General features: G+C 36.3%; 2 protein-coding genes across 3 annotated transcripts; one reads left to right on the top strand and one right to left on the bottom strand.

Moving 5' to 3' along the window:
• Positions 1 to 354: 354 nt before the first annotated feature.
• On the bottom strand, positions 355 to 4,723 carry LOC130553637 (OCIA domain-containing protein 1). Of its 2 annotated transcripts, none has more exons than XM_057332711.1 (8): positions 4,590 to 4,723; positions 4,190 to 4,274; positions 4,052 to 4,105; positions 3,911 to 3,958; positions 3,403 to 3,532; positions 3,206 to 3,321; positions 2,911 to 3,060; positions 355 to 621 (listed from the first exon to the last, which is right to left on the bottom strand). In XM_057332711.1, the coding sequence occupies exons 1-8, from the start codon at positions 4,647 to 4,649 to the stop codon at positions 584 to 586; spliced, it is 681 nt and encodes a 226-aa protein (XP_057188694.1). In that variant the 5' UTR covers positions 4,650 to 4,723; the 3' UTR covers positions 355 to 583. The 2 variants fall into 2 exon arrangements, with proteins under 2 accessions (XP_057188694.1, XP_057188696.1); XM_057332713.1 differs by having other exon boundaries at positions 4,502 to 4,616.
• A 2,459-nt stretch (positions 4,724 to 7,182) lies between these two features.
• On the top strand, positions 7,183 to 14,080 carry slc34a2a (solute carrier family 34 member 2a). Its single transcript, XM_057331111.1, has 12 exons — positions 7,183 to 7,260; positions 7,346 to 7,456; positions 7,668 to 7,796; positions 7,898 to 8,041; positions 8,912 to 9,023; positions 9,104 to 9,299; positions 11,410 to 11,505; positions 11,606 to 11,693; positions 12,180 to 12,347; positions 12,932 to 13,048; positions 13,284 to 13,408; positions 13,492 to 14,080. Exons 1-12 carry the CDS (start codon positions 7,200 to 7,202, stop codon positions 14,044 to 14,046), a joined length of 1,902 nt encoding a protein of 633 aa, XP_057187094.1. The 5' UTR covers positions 7,183 to 7,199; the 3' UTR covers positions 14,047 to 14,080.
• The last annotated feature ends 4,703 nt before the right edge of the window (positions 14,081 to 18,783 follow it).

Genomic DNA, 18,783 nt, shown 5'->3' on the forward strand with positions numbered 1-18,783 from the left:
TTAGCAACGTTTAGCTTCGTTTCAGAGTCAGGTTTAAATATTTGTTAAAACAGACCTCACAAGTCTTTGCTGCCTATGCAGGTCTTTTCTCTAAGTCAACTATATTTGTGTAAATGTATTCAAATGTAGGTTTATAAGGCATTCGGGTCCCAATACTCAAGAATTTTGGTCCTTCAAAACCTAAATACTATTGTGTGTGTGTGTGTGTGTGTGTGTGTGAGAGTACTGATATTACTGAAAGTACAATGCCCTCTCTTGTCTGATGTTACCCCAAATCCCAGGGACATCATCTTTATTTTTCAAATATTATTTCTGTGTATTTATGTACAATGTGTGTACAGAAATAAAATATGCCCAACTTGATTTTTATTTTATTTCCTTTCATATATAAATGTAGAGATATATAGTATGTTTTATAATTATATAATAATGATTTCAAACACCTTAGCAACTGCATAGTTATGTCATGTAAATGCACAAGCATTGCTCACATACACACACTTTACAACTTCATTTTAAAACACTTTTGTTAACTAAAGCACAGAACATTTTTAAATAGCAGCTAGTGAATCTAGAGCGACTCTCACTCCTCCCACGTGTCTCCATATATATTCTTCTTTCCTGTTTACAGATAAAAACAGAGATTAATGGAAGATTTTACCAAATCATTTACATTTAGGGCTGTCAAACAATAAATTGTAAGTAACTGCATCTAGAATAAAGGTTTGTGTTTACATAGTATATGTCTGTACTGTGCATATTCGTTTTGTATCTATAAACACAATAACATACACATATGTATATATATATATGTATATATATATATATATATATAATATTATATATATGTATATATATATATTATAATATATTATATAATATATATTTATATTATAATATACTATATATACACATATGTATATACACATATGTATTAATATATATATATATATATATATAAATATTATACATATACACATAGTATATACACAATAGTATATATATAGTATACATATATATATATATACACTCACCTAAAGGATTATTAGGAACACCATACTAATACGGTGTTTGACCCCCTTTCGCCTTCAGAACTGCCTTAATTCTACGTGGCATTGATTCAACAAGGTGCTGAAAGCATTCTTTAGAAATGTTGGCCCATATTGATAGGATAGCATCTTGCAGTTGATGGAGATTTGTGGGATGCACATCCAGGGCACGAAGCTCCCGTTCCACCACATCCCAAAGATGTTCTATCGGGTTGAGATCTGGTGACTGTGGGGGCCATTCTAGTACAGTGAACTCATTGTCATGTTCAAGAAACCAATTTGAAATGATTCGAGCTTTGTGACATGGTGCATTATCCTGCTGGAAGTAGCCATTAGAGGATGGGTACATGGTGGTCATAAAGGGATGGACATGGTCAGAAACAATGCTCAGGTAGGCCGTGGCATTTAAACGATGCCCAATTGGCACTAAGGGGCCTAAAGTGTGCCAAGAAAACATCCCCCACACCATTACACCACCACCACCAGCCTGCACAGTGGTAACAAGGCATGATGGATCCATGTTCTCATTCTGTTTACGCCAAATTCTGACTCTACCATTTGAATGTCTCAACAGAAATCGAGACTCATCAGACCAGGCAACATTTTTCCAGTCTTCAACTGTCCAATTTTGGTGAGCTCGTGCAAATTGTAGCCTCTTTTTCCTATTTGTAGTGGAGATGAGTGGTACCCGGTGGGGTCTTCTGCTGTTGTAGCCCATCTGCCTCAAGGTTGTGCGTGTTGTGGCTTCACAAATGCTTTGCTGCATACCTCGGTTGTAACGAGTGGTTATTTCAGTCAAAGTTGCTCTTCTATCAGCTTGAATCAGTCGGCCCATTCTCCTCTGACCTCTAGCATCAACAAGGCATTTTCGCCCACAGGACTGCCGCATACTGGATGTTTTTCCCTTTTCACACCATTCTTTGTAAACCCTAGAAATGGTTGTGCGTGAAAATCCCAGTAACTGAGCAGATTGTGAAATACTCAGACCGGCCCGTCTGGCACCAACAACCATGCCACGCTCAAAATTGCTTAAATCACCTTTCTTTCCCATTCTGACATTCAGTTTGGAGTTCAGGAGATTGTCTTGACCAGGACCACACCCCTAAATGCATTGAAGCAACTGCCATGTGATTGGTTGATTAGATAATTGCATTAATGAGAAATTGAACAGGTGTTCCTAATAATCCTTTAGGTGAGTGTATATATTTAGGAAATATTTAGATTTATTTATTTATATTTACCAATCATTAAATCGTAAATAAACATTCTTTTTTATATTCTTTTTTTAAATATATGCATGTATGTGTATGAGATTATAATACAAACTTAATATGCACATTACACCGACATATATTATGGAAACACAAACTTTTTTAAATAAACATTCATTCCTTTTAAAATTATATTTTTCTTAAATATATGCGTGTATGTGTTTATAATACAAACTTAATATGCATAGTACAGACATATATTATGTAAACACAAACTTTTATTAATAAATACTCATTTTTATGTTTTTCTTAAAAATATGCGTGTATGTGTTTATAAAACAAACTTAATATGCACAGTACACAGACATATATTATGTAAACACAAACTTATTCTGGATGCGATTTATCGTTTGACAGCCCTAATTTTTATATATGCTAGATAATTTAAAGACAATGTTATGGTGCTTTCTGATATTATTTCCTGGTAAACACACCCATAAATCGGCCACTATGGTACAAAAAGGGGCTAATGCCTTTAAATAACTGACATATAATTTACATAAATGTATTAAGCAAACTTGTTCATCTTGTAACTACTGAAAATTACAGCCGTCAGTCCTGTGGTGGAACAATTCATTTACATGTCTCACCTTTTTTGGACGGTGCGACGTCAGCCGGATGCTTTAGCGGTACACCTGCTTTCTGAGTCACTGTGATATCATAGTTCTCTCTGTTGCGAGTCCGTAGCTCTTCGTACAGAATGGGTTTCTTTTGTACGTCCTCCTCAACGTGCGATGGCTCTGTTGGATTTAGGGGTGGTTTTTAATATTTATAGTCAGTGAATATGTGTGCAAAATGTATAAATGTTGTCCCCACTTTATTAGTCTGTATAGACACCACAGGTATTGTGGCAAATCACGCAAACAGATGAAGGTGCTTAGGTACCAGAGAGTTGGATGTCAAATGCTGAGGTCATGGAGTCGCTGTAAGTGACATCTTTCTCATAGGAGAATGACTGAGTTTTGTCTGGATCACTTAACTCAGGCTGCTCGCGAGGAAGCCTGAGAGAAAAGTACAATGTTTTAGACTTATTTATTTGTTTGTTAGTTGTGTATGTTTGTGTCTGTGTGTGCTGTGTTTACATTGGCAGGCGATGCTGCTCTCTCTGTCTTAGTGCCTCTCCCAGTGCAGAATTCTCCAACCTCTTGAACTTCTCAGTACAAGTCTTCATATATGACATCTTTCCTCCGAGGTAGCCACAAACACCAGCAACTAACACACACGCACGTCTGGTTTATCTCCGTGGGGACAGTCCATAGCCGTAATGTTTTTTATACTGTACAAACTGTATATTTTATCCCTAACCCAACCCCTAAACCTAAAGATCATAGAAAACTTTTTGCATTTTTAGATTTGAAAAAAATATTGTTCTGTACAATTTATAAGCTTTTTTGCCCATGGGGACCTCAATTTTGGTCCCCACGGTGACACGAGTCCCCATGTGTTGGTGTGCGTTTAGGTCCCCACCGGGATATACAAACATGAACGCACGCACGCACACACACACACACACACACACACATTGATATTCCCACTATAATCTATTTCTATTGTCATTACTATAGATAGACAGACAGACATTTTACTTACATGCTACTTTGGGCAAAGAGCCAAATCTACCCGAAGCTGTAAGTGCACCTAATACAAACATATACAAACATTGGATTACAACTAACCAGAACACTTTTGAGATCATTTAACAATTTATGTTTTGTCCTATAGGAAACTCACGTCTAGAGATCAGGAACTGAGTAAGAGCCATGCTGATGACTGATATAGGTACAGCTGTATGTGTGTTAAGAGAAGTTTAATTCGTTGACTTAAACAAAACAGAAGGATAATGTTCAGCAATAGATTCAATAGACTCACATCTGTACCAGAAGCTCTCGTGATTGCAATCCCTGAAGACTCTCCTCTCTTCCTCAGTGGGAATGTAGTCAATTCCCATGGGACCCTACAAACACACGCACACACATGTATATACACCCTTAAAAAGCACTGTAGTCGTACCATAGTACAGTGATGTAAAAAGAGAGGGAGAGAGAAGCAGACAGACCGAGACATAGAAGACAGATTTCAGGGTCCTCTAACGCATTATAAATTATATAACATGATTTTGTCATTCTACATGTCTACAGAAACAAAATATATATAAATGTTGTAAATTTCCAACATGCATACCGGTAATCGGTAACGGTATTCAGCATTAGAGATGTCTACAAAGCTGGTAAAATCCTTTTATGTTTTATTACGTTTTTACATAACACACCAAGACTTTTTGTCCTGACCGTCCAGGATTCGTGAAACCTGTCTCAGACTGTTGGGACATTGCGCATCCGATGTCTCTTCACAGCAGCTCTGACACACGCTTACAAATGTCAAATCTGGAACCTTCTTCCTCGATGGATTTAATGTAGAACAGGTTTTTATTTGCTGCCACCTTGCGGTTTAAAACGAAACAAGCGCCTTCAAAGTACAGTGATCTTAAATGTTGCGAGTGTTAATAACATTAACTCTGCGTAAGGAACTGCCTAAAATAATCGAAGTAACTTAGTTAGCGCTTACCACATACTATAGATTGTGTGGCGTGCAATATAAATTGTATAGTAGCAGTAGCTAGAGCAACCTGGAAAAGTTATTTTGGGGCAATTTGAGCTCACGATCTTGCAGTTAATGCCAGGTTTATTTGTTATTGTTTTATTGTGACATTAGAAAACCATTTTAAAGATATCGGTCTTCTCCATGAAGTAGATAGAACTTTCATTAATTAAGGAATTTAGCACTAACTCTTCTCACCTAATATGACATTCTGCTATTAAGTTACAGAAAAACCACTTGAGATTTTTTAGTTGGTGTCTAGGCACAATAATACGCACAGGAGCAAACCCTTGACTAGTGCTTTCAATCCAGAAGAGAGCACTGCAGTTGAACTTTTCAATGCATAGTTAACTGCAGTACAACCTCACAATCACCCCTTCACTTGTTCGAGATTAGCTTGATTTATAATGCATCATAATAGATTATTTATGATTTATTAATATATGTGTAGATAGATACAGTACATTATTTCCCCCATGACTCATAATAATGACCCAATTAGTTTAGAAACCGATTGGAATCTGCTGATCTCGTGCTGGCAAGAATGTCCATCGATCAGTGTCCTAGATTCAGTGTACAGGGTTTGATTTGTCCCCACACTGTAGAGTTAACCAGGACCACACATACACATGCTAGTTCATGACCTTACACATAGGATACAGAGAAATAATTGACATGGCAAATTTAACGCCAACTTCATCTAACGTGCCACAGTGAGCATAGACACAAACATGTCATAACATCACAGCGGTTATGTTGCACATTGCTTCTTGAAGATTTTTATATCACAAACATTGGAAACCACACATAAAGACACAAAGCAGACATGCGGTGAATCATGGCACTGTGCACGCTTCCACACCCCAGAGCGTTATCACTGACGTGGTAAACCTTGGACAGGGGAATCCTCAATGATCTTCTGGCTATAAATGCCACTAGCAGAGCACATGTAGAGCTTGTGTTGACCAGCCACTCCGAAGAATACATTTAAAAAAGAAATATTGTGGCTCAATCGACACAATCCAATGTTCTGGCTGTGGTCTATTTAGTTTAGGTCACATATTTGGTACCCTGTGGAATAGGTTAGACAGGTAGAGAGGGGATTTGAGTGCATAGATAGGGCAAGTACTTGACTCCTAGGTGCTGAAGGAGGACTCACTCCAAGAAGAAAGAGAATTTGGAAGTCTTTTATTTTATTGTCAACTTCGGAAAGATTTTGTTCTCATTGAGAGTGGCCTTTGAAAACTCAACACGGACAATCCAACTACACCTCGGGTGAGTGTTATCTTTATCCTTGTTGTTAGATCTGCCTAAACATAATTTATCAAGGAATGGCCATTTTTAAAATTTTTGAGAATTTTTAATATGAGATGTGCCACATTATAGCACATAATGTAGAATTAATTTAAAGACTAAGTTATTTGCAATGCTTCTAATTGTAAAAAGGTTGTGTAAAATAAGGATGAGATTGAAGTTGTTAATAATCTGGCTGGTGTCAGTGGAAAAAGATGGTGGGAAATTACTGTATATGGAACAATACAGAAATCAATAAAAAAACCATGTGAGTTCGATCAATTGAGGAAGCTTTTATTTGTCCTGTCCATTAACTTAGAAACATTTTTTGCATGATTGTATTATTAATAACTTAATAATAATGGAAATCTTATGATTCCGTAAAAAGGAATATATGTAACGTATTGTAAGTATTTAGTTTATAATGCATAAAATAAACTTAAAGAGTATTAAAACTGAATGAAAGTTTAGTCCTTTTTCAATTATTGAATACATGGGTTAGAGTATAACTGGAACACTTTTCTACGAATACTATGTTCAAATAATACCTTCTCACTGTTTTCAGACCAATCATATTCACTGTAAAAAAATTGTTGGTTCAACTAAAAAAAAGTTACCTGGTTGCCTTAAAATTTTGAGTTAATTCAACTTAAAAATATTAGTAAACTCTACGAGTTTAGTCAACTCAACAGAAAATTCATTGAGTTAACTTATTTTTTTTAAGTTGAATTAACTTAAAATTTTAAGGGAACCATTTTAATTTGAACCAACAAAAAACAACAAATAATATTTTACAGTGTTATTTCTAAGTAAACCACCCTTTATTTGCACCCTTTACTTTATATAAATGGTACAGCATTACATTAGATTAATATGTTCGTACAGTATAGAAATAATGTCTCAGGAAATATCAAACTACTCTTTCCTTAAAACTGAGAAAACATCAGTAAAACACTGACACTGAATGGATGTGTGTGTATCACAGATAATGGCACCTCACTCCAAGATGGACACAAGTTGTGAAGAGATGCCAACAGAAGTACTTGATGGTATGTACAGTGACCATTTACAGTGAAAAAATATGAGTCTTTTTATAATTGAAAAACTAAAGTGTCTGTCACCATCTTTTCTCAGTTCCAGGTAAGAGTTCGGCCGCCATGGCTCCTGCCCTCTCCACAGAACCTCTCATTGAGGACAATCCCTGGGATCTGCCTGAATTGCAGGACATGGGGGTTAAATGGGCAGGTAAACTGCATATACAGTATGCTTTGTGCTGTCTTATTTATTCAATTATTAGACAATTTTATTTAGAGCAACTAACAGGGAATTCAACATAGGCTACATTTGATCAGTTTGTATATTGATTTGAACTCCATGACCTTGCCATTACCCCAATGTTAAATAATTTCACAAGAATAAATAAGTATTAAACGTTCTTTTTCTGTATTTCACTTAGATCTGGACACTAAAGGGAAGATCCTCCGAGTTCTAATCACAGTAGGAAAGCTAATCGGTCTGGTCGGTTTGCTGTACATGTTTGTTTGCTCACTGGACATCCTCAGCTCGGGCTTTCAGCTTGTTGGAGGTACCATTAAAACGCCCACCTATAACACACCAACAAATTTTGGAATCTAATTAGAACCTTTTTTACATTTATTGATGTAACAATGTCCTGTGTTTCATCAGGTAAAGCAGCAGGGGACATCTTCCAGGACAATGCAGTGCTGTCAAATCCTTTGGCAGGTCTGGTGATTGGGATGCTGGTAACTCTCCTGGTCCAGAGCTCTAGTACCTCTTCATCAATTGTGGTCAGCATGGTCTCCTCTGGATGTGAGTATGAGTGATAAGGATGGCAGTGATTTCTGCGATGTATAAAGGCATCAAAAATGGAGTTTAAATATCAAAAAGACTATTTTAATTATATTTATACACTCTAAAAAAAACAGTGCCAAATAGCACTAAAAGTGGTTCTTGGCTCGTAATCATAGGGGAACCACTTTTAGTGTAATATAGATCCATATTTTGATGCTTCAGTGGTTCTTTAGCGGTTCTTTGGGATGACTGAGGTGCTATATAGAACCACTGAAGAACCATAAAGGGGCTTAACAGGTTCTTTATACGGAAGCGGTGCTATAAAGCACCTCGGTCACCCCAAAGAACTTTTGAAGAACCTCTGAAGCACCAAGATATGGTGCTATATAGCACTAAAAGTGGTACCTCTATATGATTACGAGCAAAGAACCATTTTTAGTGCTATACAGCACCATTTTTTTAGTGTACGATTTATTTACATTTGTTATAATTATTTATATTTTAAATATATTAATTATAATTGTATTAAATTATATGTATTGCAATATTGTAGATTTGCTGTAATTAATTATGATAATTTTGTATTTATAATAATAATGTCCCTGAAAAAGGTAAGTCATGGCAATTATAACCGTTACTATAATAACTTTTGAGTGTATAATATAATTTAAATTTAAAGTTACAATTACTTGTACAGCCAATTATTATGTTGAATATTTGTTGTGATGTATCACATTATTTTCATTTTTCTAATAACAACTGTGTCATGATATAATTCATTTTAATTAATAATTTACCTTTTTTTTAAATATTATTTAAGTGATCATGGGTCACATCTTCCATAGAATCACAAAGTCAGGTCACTATTAATAAACCCCTCTTCAACAGTGCTTAAAGTCTCAACCGCTGTTCCTGTGATCATGGGGACCAACATTGGTACATCAGTCACAAATACCATAGTGGCTATGACACAAGTTGGCGACAGGAGAAAGTTCCGCAGGTGAGGATGAGAACAGGCCTGTGTATCAATGCATAAATTAATATAAAGTGAATATAACATATTGGCTTTTATCTATCCAGGGCATTTGCGGGTGCCACTGTGCACGATTTCTTCAATTGGCTTTCCGTCCTGGTGCTGTTGCCACTGGAAGTTGCCACAGGTTACCTGGTGAAGCTCACGGGCCTCATTGTGAAGTCATTCCACATTCAAAGTGGAGAAAATGCACCTGACCTCCTGAATGTCATTACCGACCCGCTTACCCTTTCTATCATAGAGGTGTGTGTTATAATAAAGAACAGGAAGAGAGTAAATAGCACACATGCACTTATATTGCCCCTCTGTTCAGTATAAAGCTATAAGGGTTCAGTGGTGTAAAGTATTGGAGTAAATGTACTTAGTTACTTTACTTAAGTATCTTTTTGGCTACTTTGTAGTTGTACTGAGTATTAAAGATATTAGCAACTTTTACTCTCTACTTAACTACATTTTTGAACAAGTATATGTACTCTTTACTCCACTACATTTGTAATGACTAATGCAATTACACATTACATTTTGCATGGCACCTATCTTATAATTAATATAGCCATTAACAGGGCAATGAAGGTACTACAATCTTGTGGATTTTGCCCTAACTTACAAAAACTTGTCAACATGGCTTCTTTATGTGAATATGAGTGCAGTATCAGGTAGATGTCAATCACTGGCGGGTTACACACGGTTAGCCCTTACCCGCTATTTCTACAGTAATATATTGGCAACACTGTTGCCAGCTAGTTACTGTAGGTCACACATCTACAAAAGCTCTTATTTTTAAAACTAACTCTTCCTAAATGTGCTCTAAACATGTTTGCTCAAAATTTGACCATATGGTGGGACTATTGCCATGAAGTGATGTAAACCAGTAAAGAGAATGTGTAGTATTTAAACTTTCAAAAGTGCTCTCACACTATATAGACAAAATATTAACCTATAGAATGAGTCGGACACAGAGAAATGAACAAACCACATATGAATCTCAACAATGGTGACAATCAACTGAACAGCATCATGCTGCAATGCATGCTGGGTACATAGTACAAAACTCATTCATGATTGTTTGTCAACATTGATGAGGTTTGTATGTCAAGTGTCTAACTGTGTCTCAATTGCAAAGAAAGATTTTCTGACAGAGATCTTTCCATTATAACATGTAATCACTTTACCAGACATATCTTAATAAATCTTAAATGCTATATTATTATTATTTAATGATTGAATTCTTTCAGATGTATCTTCAGTTACTAAGCAAACATAAAGTTGCGGTTCCTGTAAAGTCCCTTTCAGTGTTATTGTATAAGTGTACATTTTAAAGCTACAAGAAAGTCAAAGAGTCCAACCAAAGCAAACACTGATCGCCATAATGGTGACTTAAAACATAATTGAACCACTATGAACTCGAGTTAAATCTCAATAAGATCTTACACAGATGACAGAAATAAAGTGAAAGTGGTGTCTGTAATATGTGAAGATGTTATTGATGTTTGTGTTTAATTCTCCTCTGGTGAAATCTTGACAGATTTATTGTGTTCATCTGTTATTTACACGTGTTCATCTAAGACTGTGTGACTTAAGTGCGTTAATAGATTCTTTATAATGAATCTTCAAACAGCCATTGCAGTAGTTTACTGTAAAACACCTACAGTAACTAGCAGGCAACAGTGTTGCCAATACAGTATATTACTGTAGAAATGGCAGGTAAGGGCTAACAGTGTATGTGAAATGAGGACATGACTGCAGCTGGCGATGAGGCCCAAACCAGCATGTCCAGTGCAAAAAGGCTTTGACTTTTTGATTTTACTTAACATTACTTTATTTATCCGTTATATTGAAGAGACCTTTTTGAAGGAGTTTGGTTTACTTATGAGCAGTTGAGCTTAAATGAGACTTGGGTGTTTGTAATAGACGTACAGTAGGTTATGATGTCGGCCATGATTTGTTGCAATTTTGAGGTGTTCAGTCTTATTATGATTTAAGAAAATAAATGCGATTGCTCTCCTCACGAATCGTCTGTTTCTAGTTTTTCACTGACATGTCTCTTAAGTGTTGAGGACTAGTGCTGCTTTGAGCCTACATTCAGTATGAGTAAAATACTCAAGTACTGTTCAAATCAGATACTCGAAGACTTTTACTCAAGTCGTTTTGAAATTGGTGACTTGTAACTTGTAATGGAGTAATTTTCACTGCAAGGTATCTGTACTTTTACTTAAGTATGGTTTTCAGGTACTCTTTACACCTCTGTAAGGGTTGCTGTTCACAAATAAGATAATAGATTAAAAATCTCAAATCAGATTTATAATAGGAATAATTTTATGTTTTTTTTGTTTTAATTGTAATTTTTCTGTAGCTTGATGAGACTGTAATAAGCGGCATTGCTACCGGAGATCCTGAAGCAAAAAACAAATCTCTTATCAAGATGTGGTGCAAGACCTTCCAAAACACGGTAATTATTTTGATTAGATAAACACCAAGAGGAAAGTATTTATGGATACTGCTAGAATGTGCCAAACTCATGTGTTCTTCTGACATTTGTTTTTTTCTAGACTCTACAGAATGTGACAGTAGAAAACTGCACTGATGGGTCTTGTTGGGAACTGAAAAATGTTACAGAAATTATTAACATAAAAAAATGTGAGTTTCTGATGATTTTTTTACTTACGGTATGAAATGCTTTGAGTTGCCTACTGTTCATGCAGCTCAAGTATAGATTATGTTCATCAATCTATTGATCATCAAACAATAAATAGTGTAAATAATAAACAGTAAATAATTTTGGGGATGATCTATTGATAGAAATGCAATATAATATACATAGCTATGCCTTCAGCGCTGTATAAAGAGCTTACACAATGAAGCGTTATGTTTTTATTACCTTAGAATGAGCTACATACACCGCGGGTCCCCTTGCATGTAATTCTGTCAGCCGTCGTAGTGTTTCAAAAGGGAGGGGGATGGAGTGAGCGGTTGGTTGCAATTCGCAACCTTTAAATAAAATACACAAAACAATAAACCATATAAAAAGCAGTGATGCAGTAAATGTATTATATTCCATTTGGATACAGAAGTTATACTGTTCCGTTAAAATGGTTTGAGATATGTTCCTCTCCCTCTATCCAGGTCATCACATCTTCATAAACACAACACTGTCTGACCTGTCAGTGGGTCTGATTTTACTGTTCTGCTCTTTGCTGGTGCTGTGCACTTGCCTCATTTTGATTGTGAAGCTGCTGAACTCAATGCTCAAGGGCCAGGTGGCTGTAGTCATCAAGAAGATAATCAACACAGGTCAGCATCCCACAGCTCATTTTTAACCAGAGAAAATATTAAAATGGTAAAGGGATAGTTCACCCCCCAAAAAAAATCATGTCATCATTTACTCACCTTCAAGTTGTTCCAAATCTGTATACGTTTCTTTGTTCTGATGAGCACAGAGAAAGATATTTGGATGAAAATATTGTTCTCTTTGTTCAACCAAACAGGTTTGCATTTTTGGGTGAACTATCCCTTTAAAATATACAAGAAGGACATTTCATTACTTTTAAAGCGATGTTTAACCCAAAATTAAAATTCTTTCATTCCCTAATGTCATTCCAAACCTGTATGACTCTTTTTCTATTGAACACAAAAGAAGATATTTAAAGAAACGTCTCAGTGGTTTTGTGTCCATGCAATGGAAGTCAATGGGGGCCAGTGTTGTTTGGTTTCCAACGTTCTTCAAAATATCTTCTTTTGTGTGCTGCAGAAGAAAGTCGTACAGGTTTGAATGACATGTATGGAGATAAATAAATTATGACAGAATTTTTATTTCTGGGTAAACTGTCCCTTTATGTTTAATAATAGTTTGACATTTTATTTAACATCTTAAACAGATTTTCCATTCCCGTTTGGGTGGTTGACTGGATACATTGCGATCATAGTGGGAGCCGGAATGACATTTATTGTGCAGAGCAGCTCTGTCTTCACCTCCGCTATAACTCCTCTTGTAGGTCAGTACAACATATTCCCTTTCTGTGATTCATTTACAAGTTGAGGAAACAGGATCCCTAAATTTGAGGGGTCTTGCCAAAACTTATTATCTTGTTGAACATTGATTGGTAAGCAGTTGTCATATCTTCAGGGGGAGGATTGGGTGTGTTTAACTACTTTACAACTGTGCTTCTATCTAATAAATGCTTAAACAACCGACATGTAATACAACGGCTTTGTTCTTTTTGTTGGCAGGTATTGGTGTCATAAGCATCGAAAGGGTATATCCTCTATCCCTGGGAGCCAATATTGGCACGACCACAACAGCAATATTAGCAGCCATGGCCAGTCCAGGAGAAACGCTGGCAAATTCATTACAGGTTAGCATGATGTAATAATTTGCACAAAAACACACTCACACACCCAGTCGATGATGTCACAGTGTACCTTCTTTCATCATTAGATAGCCCTGGTTCATCTCTTCTTCAACCTCTCTGGGATCTTGCTGTGGTACCCGTTCCCCTTTACACGTCTCCCCATTCGTATGGCGAAGGCTCTCGGTAACATAACGGCCCAGTACAGATGGTTTGCTTTCTGCTATATCATCCTCTGCTTCTTCGCCATCCCTCTTCTGGTCTTCGGCTTCTCTCTGGCTGGTTGGCAGGTCCTAGTGGGGGTGCTTGTCCCCATCGTGGTTGTTCTGGTCTTCGCTATCGTCGTTAATGTTCTACAAAAGCACAAACCACAGTGGCTTCCTTCCTGTCTCCGATCTTGGGACTTTCTCCCTCTGTGGGCTCACTCTCTGGAACCCTGGGATAGAGTTGTCGTTGTTATGGCCGCTCGCTGCTGTTGTTGTTGTAAGTGCTGTAATTCTATGACGGGAGATGGGGAGACGGGAAAACACGAAAATAAGGATAACGGACTAGAGATGTATGACAATCCAACAATCACTGTGGAGATCAAAGAGGATAAGAAAACATTGGACGCCCCTGAAATCCTCAAGGCAACCTCTTTATAGACACATTGCACATTTATGTATTATTAATTTATTATACTTTGATTACTCAAACAAGTCTGCAACATATCCAATTCAAACTGGTTTTGAATGTTTATACTTGATGTTAACAGTTTATTGGTGGAATTCACACAAAAAAGAAAAGAAAAATGGTTTGAGTTCACCATTTATTTTGAAGACATATTTGTGTGCGTGTGTGTGTGTGTGTGTTGATAAGAGTTTTATATAACAATATTTTGTACAGAAAATGGTTAATGGTTTTGCTAAATACACAATCGTATGTTACACAATGACACATTTTGGAAATACAAAGAACAGTCAAATAAAATCTGTATCTACAAAAACTTTATTTGAACCATGGGGCTTAATAAATATGTTGTTACCTAAATAAAACATTATATAACTCTATGGCTATTTAATTTTCTAATAATATTTCATCCATGTACAATAATATTCATGTTAAACAGATACAGATATCTGGTAGACTAGTATAGGTCCAGTTTGTAATTTTTTGGAGGATCTATTGACAGAAATATAATTTAATATACATAACTATGTCTTTATAGGTGTAATACATAATGAATCGTTAGTTTTTATTACATCAGAATGAGCTATTTCTATCTACATACACCGCTGCTCCCCTTACATGGAATTCGCCATGTTTTTTCTACAGTAGCCATGAACAGACAAGCTGCCCTACAGAGCGTGTTTCGTAAATACGTTATTTCCTTCTGCCTTTGTCCTGTGAGAGCCGCCATAGCGCTTTGAAAGGGAGGGGAAGGGGTGGAGTGAGCCGTTGGTTGCAATTCGCAACCTCACTGCTAGATGCCGCTAAAATCTCCACATTGCCCCTTTAAAAGCATGAATAGGGTTATAAAAAACTGTTAGATAAATTTACATTGCATTTAACTGCAATGAACAAAAACTAATTGGTTTGATCAAGTCCACCATCATTAAAAATGCAAATTCTGTCTACATTTGCTTACCTTCAAGTTATGTATAGTAAGACATACATGATGTAGCAATGGGTCTCATACAAAAGTTTCTAGAACACAAAGGAAGATATTTTGAAGAATGTTGGTAACCGAACGAGTTAAAGTGGTATGGGTTGGTAAAGTGAATGCGTTCTGGTGCTGTTCGGTTACACTTTGTTACAAAATATCTTTTTTTGTGTTCAGCGGAAGAAAGTCATACAGGTTTAAAATGACAAGAGGGTGAGTAAATGATGACAGAAAGTTCATTTTTGGGTTACCTGTTCTTTAGCTCAGCCAGAAATGTCACTGTCAACCCCAGGTTCAATCCCAAAGCAACATTGCTTCCTCTATCAGGGTTAATAATTCTTCTTAGACCATGGTCATACTGTATCTTTTGTATCTTCTCTGTTCTTCCGACTTCCATGCTATCAAACAGACACATGAGTGGATAGATTTTATACCATAAACCCAAGTTTTGCCCCAACCTGTTTAAACCACCCCGTTATTTCAGAGGTGTCTTTTGCTCCTGCAGGACAATGGATGAATTGATAATAACTGAAATGAAGAGAACAGAGACAAAGAATTATCAGAAATAATTAGGTGGGGGTAATTAAGTTTGCTCTGATGAGCATATCTTTATGGTGCTATACGTTATCCTACAGTGTTTTGAAACTGCATTATCAGAGAAATATATAGAGTTGACAATGTAGTTTAAGAACCCCGCAGTGTCATTCTGTGCTTTCATCAATAATAAAAAATCACTAATGATTAAATGAGTCGAGTTTTAACTTCTTGTAAGTGACTCATCTCTTTTAAATTGATTGTTGTGCAACAATTTCAGGTGTCTTATGCTGCCTTCACGTGCTCTCGGAATTATCGGAAATATGCAAAAATTGCACATGACCCTCTGATGTCACGTTTCATCAACAGGGCGGATGGGAGAAGGATTTCTGCTGTTGACAGATATGATTTATTAGTTTTTCCGCAACAGCTTCATTGTCTTGCCGTTAAATTAGTACATATTTACATATGAATAACCATTTGAAGCATACTGTATGTTTTGTACACTGTGAAAATAGCATGTATTTCACCAATATTGCAGAATATAGTCAGCAAGCTGACTAGTAAAACTATACACTAGGATGTACGGTTGAAAACTATTACCATAACATTTTCCCAAAGACACACGCAGGCATGAATCTGGCGTCCTGCATTCTTTCTGATAACAAAGCACCTGAACACAACCAGCTCGGAATCATGACATCAGAAGTGGGATTTACCAAATTACCGAGAGCACGCGAAGGCAGCATTAATCTCAGGTGTATCTTAATAATTGTTCATATAAATAGTAATATTAAAATATGTATCCTCAATACATGTTTAAAATTAAACAGTGATAATGTATGTACGTTGTACATCATACTTTTATAAAACATCACACTTTTCAAAAAAAGCTTGTTATATACATTTTAAATAATATGTTGTTTGTTTCAATGTGCTGAGACAAGGAATTCTTTTAAAGAGAATTTCTCAGTTCAATAAAGAGGAAAAAGCTGATCAGGTGGCCAGTACCAGCAAAGTTTTTTGGCAGCCATATTTGCTACATCTCTGGGTAGCTATTTCATTCACTCAAGACCAACTCCTTTCTACTTCAACAGGAAAAGACCAAAATCGCTTGCTAAGGTAAAACTACAAATTACCAAACAACAATTAAACCTTACATTAACTACCATTTTATTTCTTAAACTCAAACTGCACCAAAACAAAATTTGGCGAGTACTTCACAACCCTCTGTATACAGGCAGAACTGTAAGATTTTAAATGGCTCATTTTAGTGTAAGGATCAAAGGTTTAAGGGCAGATAGGACTACTACGTTTACAATCTCCTGGAACATTGAGGGGATCATTACCCTCTTATCTCTGTATTAGCTTACTTATGATTTATAATGTAATCTAATCAGATTTGAACAAATATCTTTAAATATTAAAATAACTATGATCTATGAACTAAATGTTTCCAATGAATCTTCTGTTGTACTCCTCTCATCTCTTGCGCTTTAAATATGTTAGGATGATCAAACATACAGGTCAGATAATAGACTGATTGATGATATCACATCAGACCTTAGCAGAATGTGGTTTGGTTCTTCATGTACTGAACATGGTTTAGTAATGATTCATAAATGGTACATAAAGAACTACAAGGATTTGAGATACCGTGTACTTATTTGGATGTTACTGAATGTTAATTAGGGTTTAATATCCAATACGATAACATATGCTCTGATAACACCAGATACTTTCTATATGTTGATATCAGTTAACAGTTTGGATAAATGTGATCAGTATTGTGCTTTATTTATGCTTTGTAAGTGAATGTGTAATTATTCAATACAAGTTACACTGACAAAGCATTACATTTTCTCTGTATAATTTAACTGGTGTTGTACAATGGTGGAATTTATATACTGCATGTTACATCAACTGCTGTGGATTGATTTCTAATACAGACCCGGAGCAGTCTTTTGCAATAACCTCGATAAACTCTTACCTGTTAAATCCACTTCAAACCGCCTACCAGACCAGCAACATGTGATACATTGAGTCGGTTTGATCACAACAAAGACACATTGTAAAAAAAAGTACAAATCCAAATAGACAAGTCGGCACACCAGACGTAATCCTACCATGTGATAATTAATTGCTCTAAATCACGTTTATATTATATAAGTTTATACTAACTTAAAATCAACAACATTGTCTGCTACATACCACGCAGTGATTTTACTTAACAAAGGGAGTTTTCTGTGCTGTGCTGTTTTCTGTATTTATTATGTTGGACATATCAATGAGCTTGTCCTTTTTTAGAAAAATACTCAATGTGACTTTCTCGTTTCAGAGAGAAAAACTAACTTTTCTCAACTAGGTGTACACACTGGCATATTGATGGTTTATGGACTAAAAGAAACAAAGTCCAAATTTGGATTCCCCCTAGATTTGTCCTGGACCCCTCTTAAAATATCTAGCTGACAATAAAATATTTAAAGAATAAATACCCCTATTTGTATTAAATAATGATATGTCAATTTAATCACAGAAAAATTAGTATATCTGTTAGTATAGGATCCCTAAATTTATATATAATATAAATTAGTATGTCTAGAACCGGCCCGGTCTAGGGTCACTTTAATCCAAACCTATACCACGCTTACAACGCAGCCCTGGTAGAAACATCACCCATCTAATTCTGCTAGTCTGGGCTACAGAGCAAGCTGTTTGACATACCAGCATTTCTACCGTGAAGCAATACTACCATCTGGTGATGCTAGAGCAGTTTACAGTAATAGGAATTACAGTGTTATTGTATTCTTCCCACATCCAGGTTACACTAACATGCAGTGCTCTATTACTTCATGCAACGGAAAGGGGCGAAACCGAAACCTACAATGTTCCTAAAATTCAGTGAGACTTTTAATAATTACATCCTTTCCAGCTGCTCGCAGTCAGATCGCTATTTCCTAGTGTCGGTGCCCTAGTCTTCATGCTTCCTTCCTTCTAGAAATCTTTTCTCACGGCCCGCGCTAAAAAGGTGCGGCCTCGATCTTCCCCATCGTGAGAACTTTCACACGCGCTTGGCTGGCAGTCATCCGCAGCACACTCTCGCGATAACACTGAACCGGCCCTCATACGCTTTCTTGGAAAGCTTCGAGGGACTCTCGCGAGACTTCGAAACTTTCCCACGCCGGTGTCTCCCTCGCCGCTCTCA

This window comes from Triplophysa rosa, linkage group LG4 (genome assembly GCF_024868665.1).
Source record: "Triplophysa rosa linkage group LG4, Trosa_1v2, whole genome shotgun sequence".
In the NCBI taxonomy this organism is placed as follows: Eukaryota; Metazoa; Chordata; class Actinopteri; order Cypriniformes; family Nemacheilidae; genus Triplophysa; species Triplophysa rosa.

Bases quoted from the DNA above. Each gene is read 5' to 3' on its own strand.
- LOC130553637 (XM_057332711.1), bottom strand. From the start codon at position 4,649: ATGTCCCAACAGTCTGAGACAGGTTTCACGAATCCTGGACGGTCAGGA. The intron at 4,106-4,189 runs GTGAGTCTATTG...ACACACATACAG, and splicing joins CGAGAGCTTCTGGTACAGAT to CTGTACCTATATCAGTCATC. The intron at 3,533-3,910 runs GTAAGTAAAATG...CGTGTGTGTTAG, and splicing joins CTCTTTGCCCAAAGTAGCAT to TTGCTGGTGTTTGTGGCTAC.
- slc34a2a (XM_057331111.1), top strand. From the start codon at position 7,200: ATGGCACCTCACTCCAAGATGGACACAAGTTGTGAAGAGATGCCAACA. The intron at 9,300-11,409 runs GTGTGTGTTATA...ATTTTTCTGTAG, and splicing joins TTACCCTTTCTATCATAGAG to CTTGATGAGACTGTAATAAG. The intron at 13,049-13,283 runs GTCAGTACAACA...TTTTGTTGGCAG, and splicing joins CGCTATAACTCCTCTTGTAG to GTATTGGTGTCATAAGCATC.